The 23,782-nt window shown below is 48.7% G+C and overlaps 2 protein-coding genes across 8 annotated transcripts in view; both read left to right on the top strand.

Moving 5' to 3' along the window:
* Window positions 1-23,782, top strand: part of brun (trafficking protein particle complex subunit brun) — a 747,330-nt gene that overhangs the window by 313,982 nt on the left and 409,566 nt on the right. The gene's annotated exons all lie outside the window — the stretch shown is intronic.
* LOC142587344 (uncharacterized) lies at window positions 16,592-19,138 on the top strand. The gene is made up of 2 exons (XM_075698276.1): window positions 16,592-16,657; window positions 16,916-19,138. Exon 2 carries the CDS (start codon window positions 17,466-17,468, stop codon window positions 17,991-17,993), a length of 528 nt encoding a protein of 175 aa, XP_075554391.1. The 5' UTR covers window positions 16,592-16,657; window positions 16,916-17,465; the 3' UTR covers window positions 17,994-19,138.

The following is a 23,782-nucleotide window of genomic DNA, read 5'->3' as shown; positions in this document are numbered from 1 at the left end:
AAATATGAATATGTGCTTTTTGTAGCTGAAAACAGCATGCATTTCACATTTAGAGCTCAGAATGTTCAATGGAAAAGATTTTTAATGCGTCAGACATACATATGGAACCTTGTCCAATGCCTTGCACACAGACAGCTATGTTTGGCACAACTTGTATAGCACATTCATAGTGGACTACTACATACAAAATCCATTTTGCACCTCTCTGATATTCTACCCTCCGACATAGAAGTACAATGTGGAATTTTTCTTTATGTCAGTACTCAAAAGGCAAATGGGTTTTTGGCATCACAGGTCTCAATCTTGCACACAGGGCACGTATTGCATGTTCTGAATGTTCATTAAATGCCGATGGTATATCTTCTAATGTGAAAATAGTTTTTTTGACATAGTTTTACCTGTATATTTTTGAACTTACCCATAAGTTCTCTGCCCTACTTGTATACGCCTCCTTCAGTACTGGTATCTGTGCTGTGCCTTCATTAGCGCAGTAAATGTTGTGAAAGCTGTTAATTCATAAAGGAGGAAGCCTATCCAATATAAACAAGAAACTTGCAGACAAGGTAATCACGACAAACTAGCTGAGATGGTGGCACTATTCTACTTGTTTTCACTTGTGATAGCACAATGTGCTGCCGGATGGTTGTGACCGATATGCTCGCGAAGGCTTGGGTCAGTCACATTTCAAGGGATGAGTAACTGTTGCATATGTGCAATATCTTCCTCTGTTTATATCAATGATTTAACTACATGTGGCAGGTTCAGCTGTGTGACTATTAGTGTAGCTGAAGCAATGTATCGCATATAGTTTCCGCACACTACCTGATTGGTGAAAAGCATGCAGGAATAGGTCTTTGAGCTATTGGTTCAGTGGTGGCTTTCCACTAAACTGATGGTTGAAGAGGCAGATTTCATTTCATTGAAAGGCCCAAGTGAAAATGAGCCTAGAACTCATGACGCTAAATACATTCACTGTGTATGACTGAAGAACAACATGTTACAGAACGATGAGCAGTGGAATTCATCTCACTAGTATACAAAGAAGTGCAGCTGCATTCAGTATTTCACTGCTGGTATACTAAACACAAACCTCTATACGAGTTGTTTGGATGGCATAATCAACAAGATCCCTCTAATGAGCGATAGCAAAAGGTAAATAAAAAGCTGCTGCCTCAGGTAAATAATTGGTCTAAAATATGCACTCTAGCATGCAGCGGATGCAGTCCATAAATTGGTTTACATACAGGTATGAAATGTTGTAAGTGCATTATGTGATAAAATTTAAATAAGACCTGCTGAATACCCCATTCACCATCTTTGATGCGGTATAGTTGGTGCAACATGCCTTGATATTAGAAGTTGTCCTGTTTTATTCACACACATGCACGTAAATGCAAAGTACACATACATTTGTGTTTACATGTTACTGTATGCATCAAATGAACAGCACAACTTATACAAGATAAAGACAAATAATTTTTTCATACTAGTCTAATTCCTATTGGCTACAAAGTAATTTTTTTTTTCACACATGGAGCAACTCAACTCTGTGCATAAGTTAAGCTGATTTTGCCAATCTAAGCTAGACATGGGTGTCATTTCCAGAATATGATAAAATAAAGAAGTGACTATGTGTATGGGCCTAAAATTGATGGTTTGACTATATCTTATCTGGCTGGGTATAAATTTGTGTCAAAAAAGATCAATGTAGCCCACCGACAAAACAGTGTGGCTAACATAATATACGGAGCAGACACTCTGCCAGCAGAGTCACAAGAAAATTTTGCCAGCAGTTCATCCTCATTGGCTGGCTTCGACCACATAACTAATGTTGACATAATTGTGAAAATTTGTGTTCAGGATATACTCATGACAGCCAATAGGCACGTTTTACATTGTGATAGCATCTTAATTTTCAGAGGCAATGCAGTGTGGCCATGAACATGCTAAAGAATGACAAGAGGCACCCCTTTTTCATAGTCTGGCAGTGCAGCTGAAAATGGCTCATTTAATGAGTGGAACCGCGGCCTGTGCAAAACAAAGATCAGTGAGATAGCCACTTATAGCGTCCAACATCCTACACCCACGAATGATAGGTAGCAGTAAGCTTACAGATATATGAAAGTGCACCGGAAAAACATTTCATGGGCATACTTTGCAGGCTCAAGTCAGTTTAATGCACATTTGCTAATGATTGTCAGCAGAATGAACCCGAAGATAGAAAGTACTGCACTTATCAGGCACATAATGCTGGTACTTGTGCTATTCTTTAGACTGAAGGCTCATGCCACAACAGGTGACACGAACCAGATAATCAAATAGGGTGGCTATACAAATTAACAGCAAACTTTCGCTTACCCAATTCTGCCTGCATTAGTAACGTGACCATAGCTAGCCAGTGAGGAAGAATTCTAGGCAAAATTTGATTCACGCATTTCTACTGGCTGCTAGTTGAATATCGTATATCACCATACCTGTGACGCTTACTTGTTACTTATTACTTGTCTTATGTGTTCATTTTTACATTCCTATTGCTTTTTGTCAGCAAATGTAAAATTTTACTTAATAAGAGGGAAATATCCAGTTCTTACCTATAATGTGTTCATCTACCATGCCACTGGTGTCATCTCAAACAGACTCTGTGCTTAGTCGCTAGCCAAAAACAAGCAGTTGGGATTTTTGGGTATATGTAAGCCGCTTGCATCACAAAATATAAAGCAATTTATTCTGTGAAATCTAAAACTTGCTATTCACACCAGTGTCGACATGATAAAAAGCAATGCTGCCCGAAATTTTCATTCATGACATCAGTGCTGTCAGGCATGTCCACATTTCAGGACAAGGCTGTATGTCTTGACGCACACAACTATTATGATCTTCCCTAAACTCCCCCACAATAGAACCATTTTCAAAAGTGCAGTAACAACTTCTGAAACAAATGATACATGCACGAAGCAGAAAAGGCCGGTGTGATAGGGCTTATATGTATGGGTGCTAAATATCAAAACGCGATCGGCAACACTTCTGCACAGTTCACTTCTGAGCATACGCACATCGCATAGAACGAGCACTTCTAGACCCAGCAATGCTGCAATACCGCACATATATATCATGAGCTCGCGAACACATTTCGTAGCAGCAAGAACACAGCTCGAACATTGCGGTCACGTCGACACATCGCAGCCGGCAAAACAGCTCGCACGCTGAATGGCAGCGATAACGAGGCAATAAAAACTTATCGCTACTGATCGCATTCCTACGGAACAGCTGCCATCACTTTGGAAAGTTGTGAAGGGCTGGCGTTCTCCACTTCGCGGCAACAAACCGCATACACAGAACAGATACCAATCGTGTTTGCTGGGTGCGCCAATCGGACACTACTTATTTCACCATGCACTGAACATGTGTCCTGCTCAGAATGCACGTTTATGTGATGGACTTCTCGTTTGCGACGCGCACGCGTAGCATAGAATAAAATATTTTCACATGGTGGTGACGTTGAAGAACACAGTAGAAACACTGTGAAAGAGAAAACCAACTTTTATTGGGTGAACCTGTGGCCACAAAAACAAGCTACACTTATAGCACAACGATAGCGGCGAACACGGTTGGCGATCGTCAAAAATCTGATCAGCGGGTCAAGCGCGTCGGCTTTTATAGATCAGTCATCGAATGTTCCAGATTAACCACTGGGACCCACGTGTCTTCCACAAAGTTCTACACTATTCGCGTCGCGCATACATGCAATCAGATTACACAAGTTGCGGGGAAAGACAGTGGACGGAACCATCGATAACATTCCAGAAAGTTCTTTTACATGCAGGCGCATCCTGCGCTGTGCGATAACATTTGTTAGGCAGCGAAACGTGGTCGCTAGATAAAGATAAGTACAGGTGTCATTACCCCCCTCTTAAAAACATCGACCCGATGCTGCAAACAAACGAAAGTAATAAACAATAGCAAAGAAAACAACAAAAATAAGGAAGTTCATCAGGGTCCGTAAAAGGGTTTAAGGCGCACCACGTGGGCCACTTCAGATCGTGCGCGGCGCCGCTGTGAATTCGAAAAGCTGTCTGGCACGACCTCATAGTCCAGAGCGCCAATACGTCGGATGACCTTGTAGGGTCCGAAATAGCGTCGGAGTAGTTTCTCACTGAGTCCTCGTCGGCGTATCGGGGTCCATACCCAAACACGGTCGCCGGGCTGGTACTCGACGAAGCGTCGTCGGAGGTTGTAGTGTCGGCTGTCGGTCCTCTGCTGGTTCTTGATCCGCAGGTGGGCGAGCTGTCGGGCTTCTTCAGCGCGCAGAAGATAGGTAGCCACGTCAAGATTTTCCTCGTCAGTGACGTGCGGCAGCATGGCGTCGAGCGTCGTTGTCGGGTTCCTGCCGTAGACCAGCTTAAATGGCGTGATCTCTGTTGTTTCTTGCACCGCCGTGTTGTAAGCGAATGTTGCGTACGGCAGGATGGCATCCCATGTCTTGTGTTCGACGTCGACGTACATCGCTAGCATGTCGGCTAGCCGCTCCGTAAGACCATTCGTCTGCGGGTGGTAGGCCGTTGTCCTCCTGTGCCTTGTCTGACTGTATTTCAGAGTGGCTTGGGTGAGCTCCGCTGTAAAGGCCGTTCCTCTGTCGCTGATGAGGACTTCTGGAGCACCATGTCGCAGCAGGATGTTCTCGACGAAAAATTTCGCCACTTCGGCTGCGCTGCCTTTCGGTAGAGCTTTAGTTTCAGCGAAGCGGGTGAGATAGTCTGTCGCCACGACGATCCACTTTTTTCCGGAAGTTGATGTCGGAAACGGTCCCAGCAAGTCCATCCCGATCTGCTAAAAAGGTCGGTAAGGAGGCTTGATCGGCTGCAGCAATCCCGCTGGCCTTGTCGGTGGTGTTTTGCGTCGCTGACACTCTCGGCATGTCCTGACGTAACGGGCGACATCGGCGGTTAGGTGCGGTTGAGGCTGTGGTGATGCAGGGCGTACTCCGAGTTGTTGCTGGAGCTCCTCACGTACGGCGTCGGCAATCAAAGCCACTTGAGGCTGCGATGAAGGCAACAGCTTCTGTAGTTCCTCCCGTATGACCACTCGGATAGTCTCGCGCAGGTCGTCGGTGGTCAGTGACGCAACTCCGGCGTAGTTTGTCGAGTTCGTGTGGCGGTTGAATTGCCGGTTCCGCATTTCCAGTGTTCTCGATGCTAGTGGCCTCGTGAAGAAACTCGTCGACGGTCTTCGGTGGGCTTCGTACCATTCCGGCGAAAAGTTCCTCCTTTACACCACGCATCAGTAGACGGACTTTCTTCTCTTTGGACATTTCCGGGTCGGCGTGGCGGAATAGGCGGCTCATTTCTTCTGTAAAGATCACGGTTGTTTCATTAGGTAGCTGCACCCGGGTTTCTAACAGCGCTTGAGCTCGTTCTCAGCGTACGACGCTTGCGAATGTCTGCAGGAAGCCGCTTCGGAACAGCTCCCAGGTCGTTAAGGTGGCTTCTCGGTTCTCGAACCACGTCCTGGCAGCGTCTTCCAATGCGAAGAAGACATGTCGCAGTTTGTCATCGCTGTTCCAGTTGTTAAAAGCAGCGACCCTCTCGTATGTCTCAAGCCAACTTTCCGGGTCCTCGAACGTTGAACCGCGGAACGTCGGAGGCTCCCTGGGCTGCTGCAGCACGATGGGGGACGCCGGGGCTGCCATTGGGGTGGACTTGGTGGCGATCTTCTTGGTCGTCTCAGGCAAAAGTCCGCGCTCCGGGGGCAGTCCTTGCAGCCTGCGGCTACCTTGCTGGTTCTTGGCGACGTTGGTGTTCTCTTTGCGGTCCGGGCTTGGATCACGGCTTGTCAGGGGCATCCGGTACATGAACGAAAAGCACCTCCACTAGATGTCACGTGGTGGTGACGTTGAAGAACACAGTAGAAATACTGTGAAAGACAAAACCAACTTTTATTGGGTGAACCTGTGCCCACAAAAACAGGCTACACTTATAGCACAACGATAGCGGCGAACACAGTCGGTGATCGTCGAAAATCTGATCAGCGGGTAAAGCGCGTCGGCTTATATAGATCAGTCATCGAATGTTCCAGATTAACCGCTGGGACCCACGTGTCTTCCCCAAAGTTCTACACTATTCGCGTCGTGCATACACGCAATCAGATTACACAAGTTGCGGTGAAAGACAGTGGACGGAACCATCGATAACATCCTAGAAATTTCTTTTACATGCAGGCGCGTCCTGCTCTGTGCGATAACATTTGTTAGGCAGCGAAACGTGGTCGCTAGATAAAGATAAGTACAGGTGTCAATATCACGAAGTCGGCGGCTTCAAGTATTTCTGCCGACGCTCTCGTAAACACAACACACTTCCTGCACTCCGTCTGTTTCTTTTGGCAATTGCACGCACAGACGAGGCCTGGAAGGGGGCACCGGCTTGCTGCCTTCGGTGACTATCTCCATGAGTGCCAGATAACTCTAGCAAAAATAATAAGGAGGAGAAAAATAGACTGCTTCTGATGCGGCTATAGCTTAGGACTTGCGTCCCCGCTTCACTTCGCTTCGAGCAAGCGCCATGTTTGCTGTGACATCATCCGACACCGTCCGCCCCAGACCAGCCAGTGAGAGATGAGCAGGCGTGCGGACGGGAAAGTTGCGACCGCTCGTCCCTCTCCACTAGAGAGCCACGCTCACGTAAGTGAACGAGGGCAGAACGGGCGGGTGGATTGACCATGTTTGGGCCTTAAAGCACACTCCAAGGAAGTGCACCAAACAAAACAAGTTTATTTGCAAATTTGTGATTGCACATGCTCCTTAATAATCAGCTTAACGAAACTTGGGTGGACTAGAGTTTTATCCTAGCAGACAAACAGGGGGCTGTCCATTGCCCTCCCGTAGAAGCCCATGTATCAACCCTCAATTAGTGAACTGGATAGAAAACTTTTTGTCTCACCGCTCTCAATTCGTAAGCTTTAACTCGATCAATTCCTCGGTGGTGGATGTGTCATCAGGTGTCCCTCAAGGATCGGTCCTCGGTCCTCTACTTTTCTTACTATATATTAATGATTTACCTAGCGAGATATCATCTAAAATCCGAATGTATGCAGACGATTGCGTATTGTATGACATCATTTTATCTCCCTTTGAGCATGTTCGCCTTACTGAATCATTCATCAGATTTTCCAAATGGTGTGAAACATGGCAAATGAATATTAACTTCCGTAAGACTGTCGTTATGTCCTTCTCTAATAAAGCTAGGCCGTTCTTTTTCAGCTACAAATTTAATGTTAATTTAAGTCAACGCGTTTCTGAATATAAATATCTTGGTCTCACGTTCACCATTAACCTGTCCTGGTCAAAGCACATTGATTCCATTACGACTAAAGCTCTACAAAAACTCGGTTATTTACGTCGTATCCTGTCTAATTCTCTGCACGACACTAAATTACTGTTATATAAAACTATTGTTCGCCCTATACTTGAGTATGGTAGTATCGTTTGGAATCCCTACAAGCAGTACGAAATAGACAGAGTTGAGGCCATCCAAAGGAAAGTCATTAGATTTGTCTACCGACGTTATGACCACCAGTTCTCACCATCGTCAGTCATGTCCTCACTCAACCTAACACCTCTCGCCAAGCAGCGACACGCTAATTCTTTAAAATTTTTTCGTGGCATTATTCATTCATCTTGTCGCCTCTCCAGTAATGAATATATCACCTTTGCAAGAATTTGTTCTAGTAGGAGACATCACGCGCTTAACATTACACCATTTTTTGCACGCACTAATACTTTTCAGTATAGCTTTTTCCCTAAAACAATTGAAACATGGAATTCGCTACCAGGAACCAACCGTTCTCTCCCATTAAATGAATTCTTGTCTGTGCTCCCTCAACATTGCGCCTAAACTTTCTTTCTTTGTTGCCTATTGTATTTCTTTCTTGTATTATAGTGTATTATCCATCCTGCTATAGCCCCACCAGGGGCTGCAGTATGTATAAACAAATAAATAAATAATAAATAAATGTATTGACAGCAGATGAGAATTCCACAACTTTTACAACTTCACTGTGAACTATCCTATCATGAAAAGTAAAGGAAGCTTGGCGTAATGATACTCATCTTAGCGGCCAATTGTCTTATTGGGGATAGTTTTGATTTCAAAAAAGTTACGTTTTCCACAGAGCATTCGCGATAAAGTTGGCTTTGCCGCAAGGCATTTTTTTTCACTAAGCAGACGTTAGCCAGCCCGAATACACCCTGCCCCCCTCCCCTCACCCCCAAGGAGAGCGCACACACGGCTCGTTCATACAGTGGCCAGAGGTAAGCAGCTTCACTGTAAAAACAACAAAGCATGCCAATCGTTTGTTTGTGCTAACAGTGTTACAGTCTGTACGTACAAAGAACAAATAGGTCGAGTTAAGTTCAAGATTTTTCTTTCTTCATTTCGTACATGTCACCGACAGACTTGCAGACGATGGACGGACAACACACAGAGAAATGGAAGAACTTGATTTGTATAGCACTTCAAAAGCAGTACAGTACAGTAATACAAACACCAAAGTAACAAAAGCTTCGCACTCGGCTACGAAAGCTGATGCAAGACTTAACATTTCAGCTCAAAGCTCACACCTGACGACTTCCCATAAGCCAAGGTTGTCTACTTTGCTGCTTTGAAGTCTAACCTAGAAACCAAATAGCAACATGCAGCACACCTAGCAGGCTTTTATATAACGTGGCCCGAAAATTCTAGCAATGGATGGCAGCACTGAGAAAGAGAGTAGGCACTGCAGCGAGCGCTAAGTTGCTTCTCTCGCCCCCTTGCGTCCTCCACAGAGCCTTCTCGAACCGTCTGTCTTTGCGTGCACTCTATTGTCAAGTGCACTGAGAGAGGAGGGCCTGGGCCATGTTCTGGGACGTGCTCGCGGGCACACAGGCCATCGAGTTCATTCGCAAAAATTTTCATCTTTCTCTGACAGCCACACTGTAAACATCCAATCCCTAGTGGCCTTACAGGTAACTTCCAGCAACAATGTTCGCATACCTTTCAGTGAGCAGAAGAGGAGCAACCTCGATCATTGATGGAATATGCAGCTGTCGCTTGTTGAGTTTGCAGTTTTGATGGCCACATTGATTCCGGATGTCAATGACGCACTCCATTTTTTGTCCCGCGACGGTTGTGATTCCTATAGTTGGTGTTGGAAGAAGTGCCGGAACTGCTTCGCAACAGGCTGCATTGCCACAGTGGCAAACGAGACCCAAGTGAGAAAGGAAGGCTTCCCGTAAAGACTGTGGCAAAAACTCACCAGAATGTATCGATGATAAGCTGCCCAAGCACTCTTCACAGATCGGTGGGTCCCCCTTTCTTAAGAAGTGGCTGCGGGTTAAGTGTGTGTGTGTGGCCAATTCCCGGATTGCACAAGACCACCTCATGGAACTATTCCCAGTGTCTGGAACTCCGCCATTCACTCGAGATGGGTTTAATGCTGTGTATTTTATTATGGAGCTCAGAGTCCGTTCATGTTCCTGTAAACATTTTGCTTATATTTGTAAAGATGATGTGTAGATTCTGCTGGGCTTATTCTTACAGTTAAGTTCATAGTTGATGTTTCAATAAAGAGTTCAAAGTCTTAAAAGAGAATTTACATGAAAGAAACATCTTCACTTATCAAGTGGCCATTCGTATGATTTCGCACAGACTTGGTAACAGTAGACTTTCGGAGAGCTGCCGTTTCCACTTAGAATCCCTGATGGTGAACTGGAACTAAAGCTTTTGGTGTTGTCATTCTTCTCCTTTCTTGGTGCAAGGCAAATCTATGTAGCCATGGCAATTGAAGCCTGTGCTGTTCTTTCAACTTTTAGGTAACTGTAGTTCTTCAGTCAATTTGTCCAAAACCATACAAAAGAAGACATGATGCCCCTGACCCCATCGCTAATCTCCGGAGGGAGAGGGGGAGCTAGGGCTCAAGCCCTCCATACCACTTGTCGGCGTCTATGGCTGCGTCACCATTTCAGCTGCAGGTACAATTATGCAGGGTGGCGTATTGCGACGACCATCAAGACCTTGGTCTTGAGATGGTGGGGTCAGTCTGGCCACTACTCATTTGATGCGTAATTTGCCAAGGCTTTTGTCAGAGGGGTATGGAAAGCATATTCTGTCGTCATTGGTAGTGTCGGGTTCACACAATCCAAGAGAGATGTGTCATGCCACACCAGCAGCATAGGTTGTGAGCGAGGTACAGCAACAGTGATGCCATTGTGCGAAATCACAACCTACCACAGGTTCTCATAGATGCCTGCGCCTGGTAGAGGTCGGAACTTCAAAAGTAGACCGTCTGGCAGCTCAGGACTTTCGTTGAGATAGCGCAAGTGTTGGTCACTCACGTTGTTGACACAGAAGTAATTCTTGAGCTGAAGAAACGAGATGGCAGAGCTGCTGCTGCAGAACTTTGGTACGCCATGCATCCGCGGAAGGTGCCAGCACTTAACATCGGAGGCTCGCCTGCTGCTACTTGTGGTGAAATCTCAAATGCTGATAGCATCAGGTTTGCGATGGTCGCTGAAGGCATCGCTAAGGTTGTGCTTGTGGCGACGCCGGGCCTGTGCGAGGGAAATTTGCGCCTAGTGGAGCCGGTGGGAGAACAGAACCTCTGAATCGGTGATGAGTGATGTGCCCCCGAATGGAGAGCGAACAGTTTGCAGAAACGTCCAAGGAAGGAGAGCAGTGGGCCGTAGAGTAGATGTGCTTGCTTTTGGCAGAGTGAATTCCTTGGAAAAAGTCATCGTGCAGCTGCCTTCGAGATGGGGAAGAGGCTTACGGACAGAGTAGAGGTTTGATGCTGGGGCCGGCGCGTGCTGATAATTGGCATGGGTGCACGCAAGCGATGTGGGATGATGAGACGCGGAATGACGTGACAGTTCAAATGGTGAGAGCTGTTGTGACAGAGTGCTCGAGGGGGGCTTAGTGAGCAAGAACAGCTGCTCGCAAGTCCTCACAGAAGTCGGGGCCAGGGGCTGGCAGTCAGAGCCTGAAACGCAGCCGGAGCCTGGAACCTTGTTGATCCGGAAGTGGCTGCCCAGCTGGATGAACCAAATGTCCAGCATGTCGATGTGGAATTCTCGGACACCCTACAACTGCGGGACATCTGCCAGACCGCGCGAGGCCACATCACTCTCGCCTTGGTATAGTCGGTGCATTGATACCGGCATCGTGGGCTCGGTCGTCCAGTGTCACCAATTCGTGAGAGGTGGTGATAAGAGATAGCCGCTTCTCAGAATTGGTTTATTTAGGCCAGCCAGCCATGGTACCATGGGATCTTGGGAGTGGCTGATATTGTCGCCGCTCAGGTCGAGCGCGCCATCATGTTCATCCCTCGTGCTGCTTGAATGTGAGCCATCTTCTTCTCACCGGCTCTAGAGGCGATAATCTCACTGCGACACATTCATAGGTTATCGTTCCGCATAGTTTTGCAAAGCTGCCTTGTGTTAGCACGCCCTAATTATTAAGGATGTCGTCAAAAAAGAAAAAAGAAAGCTCAGCGATGGTGTTTTGTGCCTGCCTCAATGCAGTTTGAGGTACGATATCATTCCCAGAAAAAGTGTACCTTTACAGCGTGCCAACATGCCAGTCGGATCAATTTGCCAGTCGGGAGCATGCTATCCTGGGCTGGCAGTGTTCTACAGGACAATTTCATTGTGTGTGGGCACTGCAGAGGAGGTCCTGCAGCGAAATGGGGCTCGACAGGAGGGTCTAATGCCACAGTTCACTGAATGCAGCAGAAGTGGCCGTGGAACATATGCTGACTACACAGGGCAACGCAGCAATAGTCACCTTGTGTACTATCTTGCAGGCAGTGGGACAAGAAAGTGGGTTCTCCCATATGCATGGGATGCCTGTGATGTGCCAAGGACAGGCAGTACTGAAGTGGAAGTGCCAACTGACGTTTCCAAGGAATGATATTTTGGAGAGCTTCTGTATTCTGTAGCTGTCAGTCGCTGTACAACTTCAATCATGCTGTCAAATTAAGTTGGCTAGTGTATGCTTAGCACATTATGCATGCATTCAAATATCGTAAGCAGCTTATGTACTAAAGGCAGCATCATGCCACAAACTGGCTACCAAGCATTACACGGGACTAAACTGCGTAGTTGTCTGATATTTGTTTATGAGAAAGGGGCTCAATCAAGCAGCAAGTGAAAAAAAACATATAAAAATTAAGGAGGCCGAAGCCTTGCATAGCTTAGGGGACCATCCACCACAGATAATGTTGCTGATGAAAAAGTTTTAGAATAGGGGCCCTGAATTTTTTGGGGCGCCAAAAAAGTAACCTTCGAAGCTACTGCGGATGCGCAAGATGCAAACTGCGTTTGGGTTTTGAGTCGGGCACGCTATTTCACTAATTTAGCAGGAGCCCCAAAAGCTGTCCCAAAAGCTTTGCATCGAAAAATATGGCAGCACCCAACGAAGCAACGGCTCTAACCTACTACCATACTAGGCTTGATTCGGAATAACCCGTAAATATCGTAAGCGGCGGCAACCAGCAGGTGACTCTTGCCTCCACGCATCCGTGGCAGTGGTGGCACTGGCTGTGCCGGGAAACAAAAATCCACAAAGCTCGTCGCCTTTGCATATAGCGTTCGCCGCAGGTGTTTCCCAGTAAAGATTACGGTTGCATAAGCTGTTATAAGCATAAGCGGCCTGTAAGTGGCAACTGTAGCATACAAAGCAGGCAGTGTCATGTGTAAGAGACATGTGGTGCCAAATGATGATGATGAGAGGAAAACATTTGAAATGGTACGAGCGCACGAGGAGAAAGTTCCGGAGGCACGAGGCACGTGACCTGGGCCGTGGTCGGGCGAAAAGCAGCACTGAGCTGGCATTGTCTGCGCGGTTCTGGCTGAAGCAGATTGTCTCGCCAGCATTGTACTGGCGATGGGAGCAGTGGGTGTTAGGTTCCAGAGGCCGTGATGTTGGCATCCTGAGGCATGACGGTCTACCTTGACAACATTTGAGCAGGACTCCTTGAACTTGCTGCAGCCTCCCACGGTAGTTCTGGGGACTCCTGCAACAATCCCTCTTAGAAGGCAGACCAGCAACACCACGTAAGACAGTCCCTGGAGTGCCTCGTTACTTGAGCAAAGCACAGGACAGAAGCAGCGGCCAAACCTGCCAATAGGCCTAATTTGCTAGGCCTCGTTGCTACATCATTGACGACAACCAGGACACAGGCATCAGAGACAGGCAACGAATTGTCCGGCAGATACGTGGGTGATAACATCTACAAAATTGTCGTCGGCCGACAATCCTGTAGACCATAGATGATATGCCACCAAGCTCGTACTTTGAGGCAACGCAAGCCATTGATAGAAAGTAAGAACACTCCATTTGTGTAGCGACACATCCAGAGAGGCCAAGGGGCTGGGACTGCTGGGAACAGCGAGGACTAGAATTAACGTGGTCAGCAAGATGCTGCAACTAACTGTTAGCTTTGTTTGGGATTGGTTTAGATTATATTATAGGATTTTTACATATGGTGCATGTTTATCAAGGGTTGTTAGTTTTCATTTTATTTTGGTGATTTTTTATGTCTGATTAATCATGTCGGCGGTGCTTCTTAGTGTCCCTCATTTCCATCTCCAGAATGCAGGCCCCCCGAGATGGGGGAAAGGCAGTGACGTAACTACACTTTTGCATGTAAAACAAGAACCCGCATAGAAACTTATTTTTGTTGCGAGTGTGCTATGGGACTTATAGTGAGGACTTCTAAAGTGCAGCGTATGAATGCAGGGCATGAAGTAGTAGCGCAAGCCAAGTCGCAGGCTGTTGAAACCTCTTGAGCTAATAATTAGGTAAGGTGCATCTGAAGGTCACCATGTGAATAATTTCAAGCTACATCGCAATGAGTAATTGTTGTAGTTGGCGTTCACAGCTTCACTGTCCAGCCGCCCTCACAGCGTGGATTGGAGACCAATTTTTCTTTGTGTACATGGGATCTATCTGCTGGAAGACATAAGATACAATTGCAGTTTGGCAATATAATGGATGGTAGTGATGGATGGATGGATGGATGGATGCAAAACTTTAATAAAGGTCCTGAGGTACGCGACTCAGCGCGCTGCGGGCCGCTCCCACGTTGGGACAGCCAGGCCATGCCCGACTGCTGCATCGTGAGCCCTCTGGACAGCCCATAGTTGCGCCCCAGCATCGGGGCTCTTGATAGCGGAGAGCCACTTGTCTTCATTGATTTGTTCTGTGCCTCGTAACGAGGGGCAACGCCAGAGCATGTGGTCTGGGCTAGTGATGTCATTGCAGTGCCTGCAAGAACTAGTGGCATAGGTGTCGGGATAAATCTTGTAGAATAAAGCCGGGCTGGGATACGAGCCTGTTTGCAATAATCTGAGTCTGCGCTCTATTTAACTTCTTGTGTGGAAAGGGAAAGTCTCTCCTGCCGAGATAGAAGTGCTGCGCAATTTCATTGTATGTGGTCGGTTGATCTCTGTTCTCCACCACTGCGGTCCGGCATTGGAGTTCTCCGTGGTCGCGGAAAGCGAGACCTCGCGCCTTGGAGTGGGCCAGCTCGTTGAGGTTTGTGGGGCCTCCCGTGATGGATCCCATGTGAGCGGGGAACCACGTGAGAGTGTGGGTGGCGATGCTTTTGCCGTCGAAGATGCGACAGGCTTCCTTACACACAGCGCCCACGCTGAAGGAGCGGATGGCTGCTCTGGAGTCACTGAAGATATTGGAATGTTTGTCGTCCAGGAGGGCCAAGGCAATGGCCACTTGCTCGGCCGCACGCGACGACGTGCTTCGTACTGAAGCGGCGTTAACGGCCGAACCCCTGTGGTTGATCGACACTACCGTGAAATTGTTGCTGTTGCCATACTGGGCCGCGTCAACGAAGCAGCTGCCGCCAGGGAGTTCTGTCGCGCGGCGTAGGAGTGCCACCGCCCTGGCCTTCCTTCTTTCTACGTTGCGCTGGGGATGCATATTGCGCGGGGCGGGCGATATGATGATTCTATCTTTCTGCTCTTTCGGAAGGCCCTGATAGGCGTCTTCGACAGTGGCCGGGGGGACGCCCATCTCTGTTAGGAGTCGTCTGCCTGCCCTGGTGCCGGAGAGCCTGAGAATCTGTGCCCTTTCTTGTGCTTCTGCAATTTCTTCCAGGGTATTATGAATACCCAACTGCAGGAGTCGGTCGGTGCGTGTGTAGTTTGGTAGTCCGAGCGCGCTCTTGATCCCCCTCCTTATCATGGCATTTAGCTTGTCTCGCTCGGCCGTCTTCCAGACGTGCATGGCCGCTACGTATGTGAAATGGCATAACAAGAAAGCGTGGACTAGCCTTATCAGATTCTCTTCGCTCAGGCCTCTCCTGTTAGCTACCCGCCTGATTAGACCGATGACGCTATCCGTCTTTTTTGCCAGTTTGTGAATGGTGATGCTATTCGTGCTCGCCCCTTCGAGTGTCATTCCCAAGATTCGAATGGACGCGACTTTGGGAATGGGATCTCCGCACTTGGTGTAGAGATTAATGTCAATTTCAGTGGGGGGTTTCCAGTTCTGTGGCTTGCGGCCCTTTCTAGTTGGACTGTAGAGAAGGAGCTCTGATTTCTTTGGGGAGCACCGGAGTCCCGTGTCAGTTAGAAAGCGCTCTGTAGTGTCGACAGCTTCCTGGAGAGCGGCTTCGACTTGTCCGTCACTGCCACCCGCGCACCAGACAGTGATGTCGTCTGCGTAGATCGTGTGACCGATGCCCTGGACCTTGCCTAGGTACTTGAGAGGTCGACCATTGCAGTGCTAAACAGGAGCGGTGAGATGACTGACCCCTGAGGGGTGCCTCTGCTGCTCAGCTCCATTTTCTCCGATGCCAAATCTCCAGCCTTGAGAATGGCGCATCGTTTGCTCAAGAAAGATCTGACGAAGGCATGGAAGGACGAGCCTAGGTCGAGTTTGGAGATGACATCGAGAATGAACTCATGACGGATGTTATCAAAGGCCTTCTCCAAGTCCAAACCAAGGATGGCTCTCGTGTCCCGAGTGCAGCGTTCCAGGATTTGTATCTTGATAAGCTTCATGGCGTCCTGGGTGGAGAGGCCTGGCCTGAAGCCTATCATGTTGTGAGGGAAAAGGTCGTTGGTCTCGATATACTCGGCAATTCTGTTATGGATGGCGTGCTCGGCCACTTTTCCTACACATGACGTCAGTGAGATGGGGCGGAGGTTGTCCAAGCTCGGCGGTTTACCGGGCTTTGGGATTAGTATAACCTTCGCCAACTTCCATTCTTCCGGTACAATTCCCTCCTCCCAAATCCGATTTATCTCTGTAGTATAGTGCCGCCCCCTGTCAGATTTCGGTGTCATCGTACATGCATGTTTTGTAGTTGTTTAGCTAGATGGCGCACCCCCCTTCTGTCATGTGACGAGCTTGGGCCAATCTGGAGGTGTCATCTAGCGTGTGAAGCCTTTATAAGAAATAAACGGCCGCGGGTCGGCCGAGTCTTCGTTCCGGTTTTCATCGGGAGCAGTTTGCTCCGTGTCTCCTTCCTGCGCCGGCGCTTGCCGCGCGTTCGCCCGGTCGGGGCCCCCCGCTTGCCTGCCGCTGCCGACACAACATCTTTTTGGCGACGAGGATGGGATTCCCGCAGCGGTTCCGACCGAAGCCCCGGGAAACCAGCGAGCTTCGTAAGTGAAGCGTCCTTTACGTGTCGGCACGGCCTGCAAACGCCGCCGACGCACTTGGCGTCGCGAGGCTTCCGAGCCTAGGCCTACTCGCCCCCTTGTTCTTCCGTGCCCCATTCCTGCTGCGAGCTCCGGCTTGTTTTCTGCACTGTCTCCTGCGCGCTACCGGGCATGGCGTCTTTTACGGCGAACCTTCCCGTTTTTCTTGAAGTGCCCGGCCCCCCGTTAATTCCATGGTATCGCTGGAAAAAAATTTTTCAGGCCCACCTCGAAGCGGCCGGCGGTGGCGACTGGACGGACGCGCGACGAGCGTCCGCGCTCGTCAGCGCTCTCGGGCGTGAGGGACAACGGAAGTACTTTGCAGACGAGGAGCAGGAAGCAGCAAGGCAGTTAACCAGCGCAGCGTCAGCTTCAAGCGAAGCAGCAAGGCAGTCGACCGGCGCAGCGTCAACGTCAAGTGATGCGGTCCCGCCAGCGTCAGAGTTTCCGAGACTCTTGCAGCGGCTTGACCGGCTGTTCGCCGCGTCAACAAATGTCCTGGCGGAACGGCATGAATTCACCAGCCGAAAGCAGTTCGAGGGAGAAGGATTCCTGGAATTCGTGACCGCATTGAAGGAGAAGGCGGTACAGTGCAACTTCGGCACAAGCTATGACGAGCGCGTCCGAGACCAAATCATACATGGGGTAGCGAACGTCAGCGTTCGCGAAAAGTTGCTGGCTCATGGCGAAACCCTGTCCCTGGACAAGGCAGAAGAAATTGGACGCTCGTTAGAAGCCCTGCATCGAGCGAACCGCGCGTTCGGCTCCGAAAATGTACGAAGAATCGAGGCATCTCAACTTGGCGTTCCGTCGACGGGCCAAGATGGCCGACTTCTTCCGGGGAGCCGCCACGATGGCAGACTTCTTCCGGGGAGCCGCCACGATGGCCGACGTAGTCCGGGGAGCCGCCACGATGGCCGACGTAGTCCGGGAAGCCGCCAAGATGGCCGACGTAGTCCGGGAGGCCGCCAAGAGGGCCGACGTAGTCCGGGAGGCCGCCAAGAGGGCCGACGTAGTCCGGGAGGCCGCCAAGAGGGCCGACTTCTTCCGAGAAGCCGCCAAGAGGGCCGACATTTCGCACATGGCTCCTCCGGGAACCGTGGTGCATGCGACCGGTGTGGCAGCACGAAACATATTGCAACGTACAAGACTTGTCCAGCAAGGAACCGGCGGTGCAACGCCTGCCACACGTTGGGCCATTTTGAATCAGTATGCCGGAAAACCCGTACTGTTCAACACGTCTCTTCCGCAGAGACGCTGTCTTCAACTTCCGCAAGGCAGCCGTCCGCGTCTGTCTTGACGGTAAGCGCTTTTGAAACTAAAAAAAGATTTGGAAGTTCCGGTCGTAGTGAACGGCGTCTCCATGCGACTGCCGGTGGATACGGGAGCGTCTGTGTCATGCATGACGGCCGAAGATTTTAGAAATAACTTTGGTCGACAGCACAGGCTGTCACAACCAACATTGGACTTGAGAAATTTCTCCAAGCAACGCATCAATATTCAAGGCCTGTTTCAAGCCACTGTCCAGTTTTTCCAAAGGTCATGCTCCGTCACGTTCCACGTAACGACTACAGGAACATCACTGCTGGGTTTAGACTCTATCCAACGTTTGGGCATACAGATCGACGGTACGTCGCTGACATGTCGTCTACCATCGCTTCCTTCAGTACAGAGCCCCACAGGTGTGCCTCCGGGTTTTGATCACCTCTTCAGTGACGAGTTGGGTCTCGTCAACAACTGTGTGCACCGAATTCATCGGCAGCAAGATGCGAAACCAGTATCTTCAAAGTTGCGCAGACTACCCCTGGCTCTCCGTGACCAGGTCACAAATGAATTGCGACGTCTCGAGGACTGCGACGTCATCGAGCGCGTCGAGGCTTTTGAGTGGGTGTCTCCACTCGTCGTGGTGCGCAAAAAGGATGGAGCCATCCGGCTCTGTGTTGACCTACGGGAACCGAATAAGGCGATTGTCATTGATGGGTATCCTTTGCCGCACGTAGAAGAGTTATTGCAAATGTTTCATGGTGCCACATATTTTTCTAAGCTGGATCTAGCATCTGCTTACCACCAGCTGTTACTGGAAGAAGGTAGTAGAGATCTCACTACATTCATAACTCATGAAGGCTTATTCAGGTTCAAGCGTGTCTGTTTTGGCTTGGCATCCGCGCCAGCAGTGTTTCAGAAAATGATGTCGCAAATCTTGCAGAGTTGTAAGAATGTTGTCTGTTACCTTGATGACATTTTGGTCTGGGGTCGGACAAAACCTGAGCATGATGCTAACTTAAGAGAAGTCTTGCTTTGCATTTCAAACAGTGGTATGAAACTGAATGAAAAATGTGTCTTCTCTGTGAGAGAATTGACTTTTCTGGGCCATAAAATTTCAGCTGAAGGCATTTCGCCTACAGAGAGCAAGGTAAAAGCAATCTTGAATGCGCCTGCTCCTACAGATATGAAGTCATTGCAATCCTTCTTAGGATTAGCTGGTTACTATGCCAAGTTCATTGATCATTATGCAGAACTTGTAGAACCGCTTCGCCTCATGCTCAGGCAAGGGCAAAATTTTGCTTGGTCTGATGATGCACAACGTAGCTTCAATCAGTTGAAAGCTCGTCTTACATGTTCCCCTGTCATTAAGATTTTCAACCCTGAATTGCCTGTGGTAGTCACGACTGATGCATCTGATGTTGGTGTTGGTGCTGTGTTACAGCAACCGTATGGTTCTAAGCTAGAAACTGTAGCTTTTGCATCTAGAACTTTGTCTGTAGCTGAACGAAAGTATTCTGTAGGAGAGCGTGAAGCGCTAGCATGTCTGTTCGCATGTGAAAAATGGCATGTTTACCTCTGGGGTAGACGATTCACTCTTCGAACTGACCATCAAGCAGTAGTTGCATTACTGTCCGCTGGTGACTCAGGTCGTCGACCTCTTCGCATTTCGAGATGGTCAGCCAGGCTCCTGTATTACAACTTTCAAATTGAATATTGCAAAGGATCAGAAAACCTAGTCGCTGATGCCTTGTCTAGACTTCCAGTAAAGGATTCACAGAATGTAGTTCAGGAGGAAGAAATAGTATCCTTAGTCACATCGGTCGTTGACAAGGAAACAGTGCAACTTGCAACGAGTACAGATGAGACGCTTCAGAAGGTCAGTAAATGCCTAGCGGAAGGTTGGCCTTCTAAGAAAAACATAGACAATGCTTTAATAGCTTACTTTCATGTAAATGAAGAATTGTCCCTTGTAGACGGATTACTCATGCGTGGTGATCGTGTGGTAATACCCAGTGTCCTAATACCTACATTTCTACAGCTGGCACATGAAAATCATCAGGGCATAGTACGTACTAAGCAGCTTCTTCGTGAACGCTATTGGTGGCCCCAGATGGATAGCACTGTTGAACAGTATGTAAAGCATTGTCATGTATGTAAGCTAGCAGACAAGTCTGCAAAGCCTCATGTAGCTCCATTGCAACCAGTCGAATGGCCGAACGGGCCTTGGCAGAAATTGGGAATGGACATCATTGGCCCATTAAACACGTCCTACCCTAGGTATTTAGTCACCCTTGTTGATTACTACTCAAAGTGGCCAGAAGTACTTGGTACTAATTCCATCTCCACAGATGATGTCATTAAGCTTCTTGACTGGGCTTTCAGCCGTGAAGGGTTGCCAGACTCTATAGTTACAGACAATGGTCCGCAGTTTGTCTCAAAACAATTCCAAGATTACCTAAAGGAAAAAGGAATCTCTCATTTTTTCTCCTCCAACTATTATCCTCAGGGAAATGGTCAAATAGAAAGGTTCAACCGAGTCATGAAGGAACACCTGCAGGTAGCCAGGCTTGAAGGTCGAGATGCTTCGAAAAGCATTTCAGAATTCTTGGGTTCTTATAGGATTACACCACATGCTACAACGGGTCTCTCCCCAGCTTTCCTACTTCATGGTCGTCAACCTCGTTCAAAGATAGATATTAGCAACTTCAGGTTGCATAAGCACATAACGGTTCAGGACAGTTTTCTTCCACAAGTTCGCGAGAGAGTCTCGCAGAAACAGCGGCAAACTAAACAGTATGTAGACAAACGTAGAGGTGCTCAGGCAACCTGTATCAAGGTGGGAGACACCGTCAAAGTAAAACTTGCCAAGAAAGGATCTTTTAAGTACAGTATGCCTCGTACAGTTAAGGCCCAGGTAGGGCCATCCTCTTTTGTACTCAGTGACGGGAAGACGTGGAATGCGTCTAAGTTAACCACAGTGGTAGATAATTCAAAACATAGTACATTGTCCAAAACTGATAAAGATTTTTTGTACTCTTTTTCAAACCTGGATAGTCATTCCGATGACTCGTCTGGCATGACTTCGTCCTTTCATAGGCATAACTTAAGTAGCCCATCTGACTGTATCGCTTCAGAGTCTACACAGTCAGCAATCGTTTCTGATTCCGTAGGGGAATCGGTAGCATCCCAGGACTTGTTGGGACTTCGAGAGGAGCTTCCTGGGCAACCCTCTCCAGCTTTAAGCGACAACCACATTCACTTTTCCAACCAGGGGGAGGGAAATAGTAGTGGGACGACTGGGTCTTTAAAGTCGACCGATACGCGTCGCAACCCCCAAAGTTCTTCTGAGGTACGCACGCGTCCTCATCGTGATAGAAAACTGCCTCCGTGGCTCGATGATTTTGTTTCTGTAGTGTAGAGCGTATTGCTGTCTTCGAAATGCCATGGCTAGGGGCCTCGATGTGACATTTAGGACAGTCCACATGTTTCAATAACACAGGTATAAAGTGCTCCTTGTTGCGGTGCAGTGAGTTTTGTGCAGTGTTCCTTGTCAGACTTTGTTTTGAGTGACTGCCCGTGTTTTGGTGCCCAAGACTGGTGCGCGTGTATGTGAACTTGGGCGGGGACGGATTGAATTTGTTGTGGACTTAAGTGCGTGCTTTGTGTACGACTGGTGCGCGTGTGAACATGGGGGGAACGAACTGAAATTGCCTTTGGACTTAAGTGCGCATCTTGTGTGCGCGTTTCGCTGTATGTTTACTTTGTTTCCAGGGAGGGATGATGTAGTATAGTGCCGCCCCCTGTCAGATTTCGGTGTCATCGTACATGCATGTTTTGTAGTTGTTTAGCTAGATGGCGCACCCCCCTTCTGTCATGTGACGAGCTTGGGCCAATCTGGAGGTGTCATCTAGCATGTGAAGCCTTTATAAGAAATAAACGGCCGCGGGTCGGCCGAGTCTTCGTTCCGGTTTTCATCGGGAGCAGTTTGCTCCGTGTCTCCTTCCTGCGCCGGCGCTTGCCGCGCGTTCGCCCGGTCGGGGCCCCCCCGCTTGCCTGCCGCTGCCGACACAACAATCTCATCTGTGAGAAACTCAATTGATGCGTCCTCTAGGTTTCTGAGAGCCTTGTTGTTAATGTGATCCGCGCCGGGCGCTGACCCACCATTCGTGAGGTCGTGTAGGGCGCGACGGATTTCACTGACTTTGAAAGGCTCGTCCAACGCGGAGTTCAGCTTCCCTTTGTATACTGGGTATGCCGCATCATCTGCCACAGTTTTGAGCGGCAGGTACTTCTTAGCTAGCATCTCCAGCACGTCCTTTTCCGAAGACGACTTCTTGGCTTCGTGGAGCGCTTTAGCGAGGACACTTCTCTGGTTTGACTTGGTGCCGGAGTCGTCGAGCAAGTGTTTGAGAAGATTCCACTTGCCTCCCGTGCGCATCTGCCCATCGATTGAATTGCAAATTTCGTCCCATTGCTGCCTAGACAGGGCTTGGCAGTGCTCGTCGATCTGCTTGTTGATCTCGGCTATCTTTTTTCTGAGCTTGCGATTTAAGCGTTGGCTTTTCCACCTCTCGAGGAGTGATTGCTTGGCCTCAAGAAGGTGTGCTAGCCTGCTATCCATTTTGTCTGTCTGTAGATCCGTCTCTATGGTTTTGGTGGTGGAGCAGACATCTTCCGGAATTAATGCGCACCACTGGACGAGACTCTCCGGCCTTTCTCCATGGGCGGCGCGGGCCTTGCGAACCTCAGGGAATTTGTCCCAGTCAGGGACCGAGAAGGCCTTCTTTCTTTTCTGCTCCACTTGTAAGCTGGTGACCGTGATGTAGTGATCGCTACCGAGGTCTATGAGCAGATTCGACCACACGGCTGAGCCAGCGTTTTTAACAAAGGCGAGATCTGGGACAGAGTCCCTGGTCGAGGAGGTGCCACGTCTGATGGGAAAGGCTGGGTCCGTCAATAGAGAGAGTCCCGCATCTCCCGCCTCCTGCCACAGGCTTCTGCCCTTGACCGTGTCGTGCGTGTAGTTCCACGTGTGAAAGGGGGCATTGAAATCGCCGGCCACAACCAGTGGAGAGTTTCCGGCGAGTTTCGTTGCCCTAGTGATGATGGTTTTGAAATGTTGTCTGTGATCTCTCGGGCTGCTATATACGTTAAGTATAAAAATGCTGGAGATGTTTGATTGACTCGGGATGACTTCTACTAGGGAGGTCTCAGTTTTGCTATGCCAGACCCCTAGATCGTGTGCGACGAAATTGAATTTGCTGCAGACTAATGTGCAGATTCCTCTGCCTTCCCCATGGAGAGCAAGAGCTTTGTATCCCTGGAGTGAAACCTGATCAGTCATTGTTTCTTGCAATAATATAACATGTGGCTTTTCATTGTGAGTGCGAACAAACTGCTGCAGGGTACATCTTTTATGGTGGAGTCCCCTGCAGTTCCACTGCCAAATCCTAAATTGGGTGTGTGGCCCCATCATTGCTGTATAGAGCACCTTCCGGCGTTGCTACTAGGGTCTCGAGGGAGATGGTTCTATTAATCGGTCCGGGGATGTGCAGTGGTGGCGGCGTAGGTACCGACGCGCCATCCGGGAAGTAAACGGGACGTACGTGGGTCTGGGTCGACGTCCTGATGTCCATTCCCTGCACCTTGGACTCTATCTCTGGCATTCTGTTTTCTAAGTATTGAATTTTGACGTTTTGCGCGTCTAACTTCTGATCTACGACCAAGAGTCACTGATCCACTGCAGATAGTTGTTCATTAATCTTCTTGATCTCGAAGCAGATGGAATTCAACATTTTTCTGACTTCGGACTTGGCTTTAGCC

Source organism: Dermacentor variabilis, chromosome 7, assembly GCF_050947875.1.
Source record: "Dermacentor variabilis isolate Ectoservices chromosome 7, ASM5094787v1, whole genome shotgun sequence".
Classification (NCBI taxonomy): domain Eukaryota; kingdom Metazoa; phylum Arthropoda; class Arachnida; order Ixodida; family Ixodidae; genus Dermacentor; species Dermacentor variabilis.
This window is presented reverse-complemented; position numbering and strand designations above follow the sequence as displayed.

What these genes read in the sequence shown, in the direction of transcription:
- LOC142587344 (XM_075698276.1), top strand. Translation starts at nt 17,466, where the DNA reads ATGTACGAAGAATCGAGGCATCTCAACTTGGCGTTCCGTCGACGGGCC.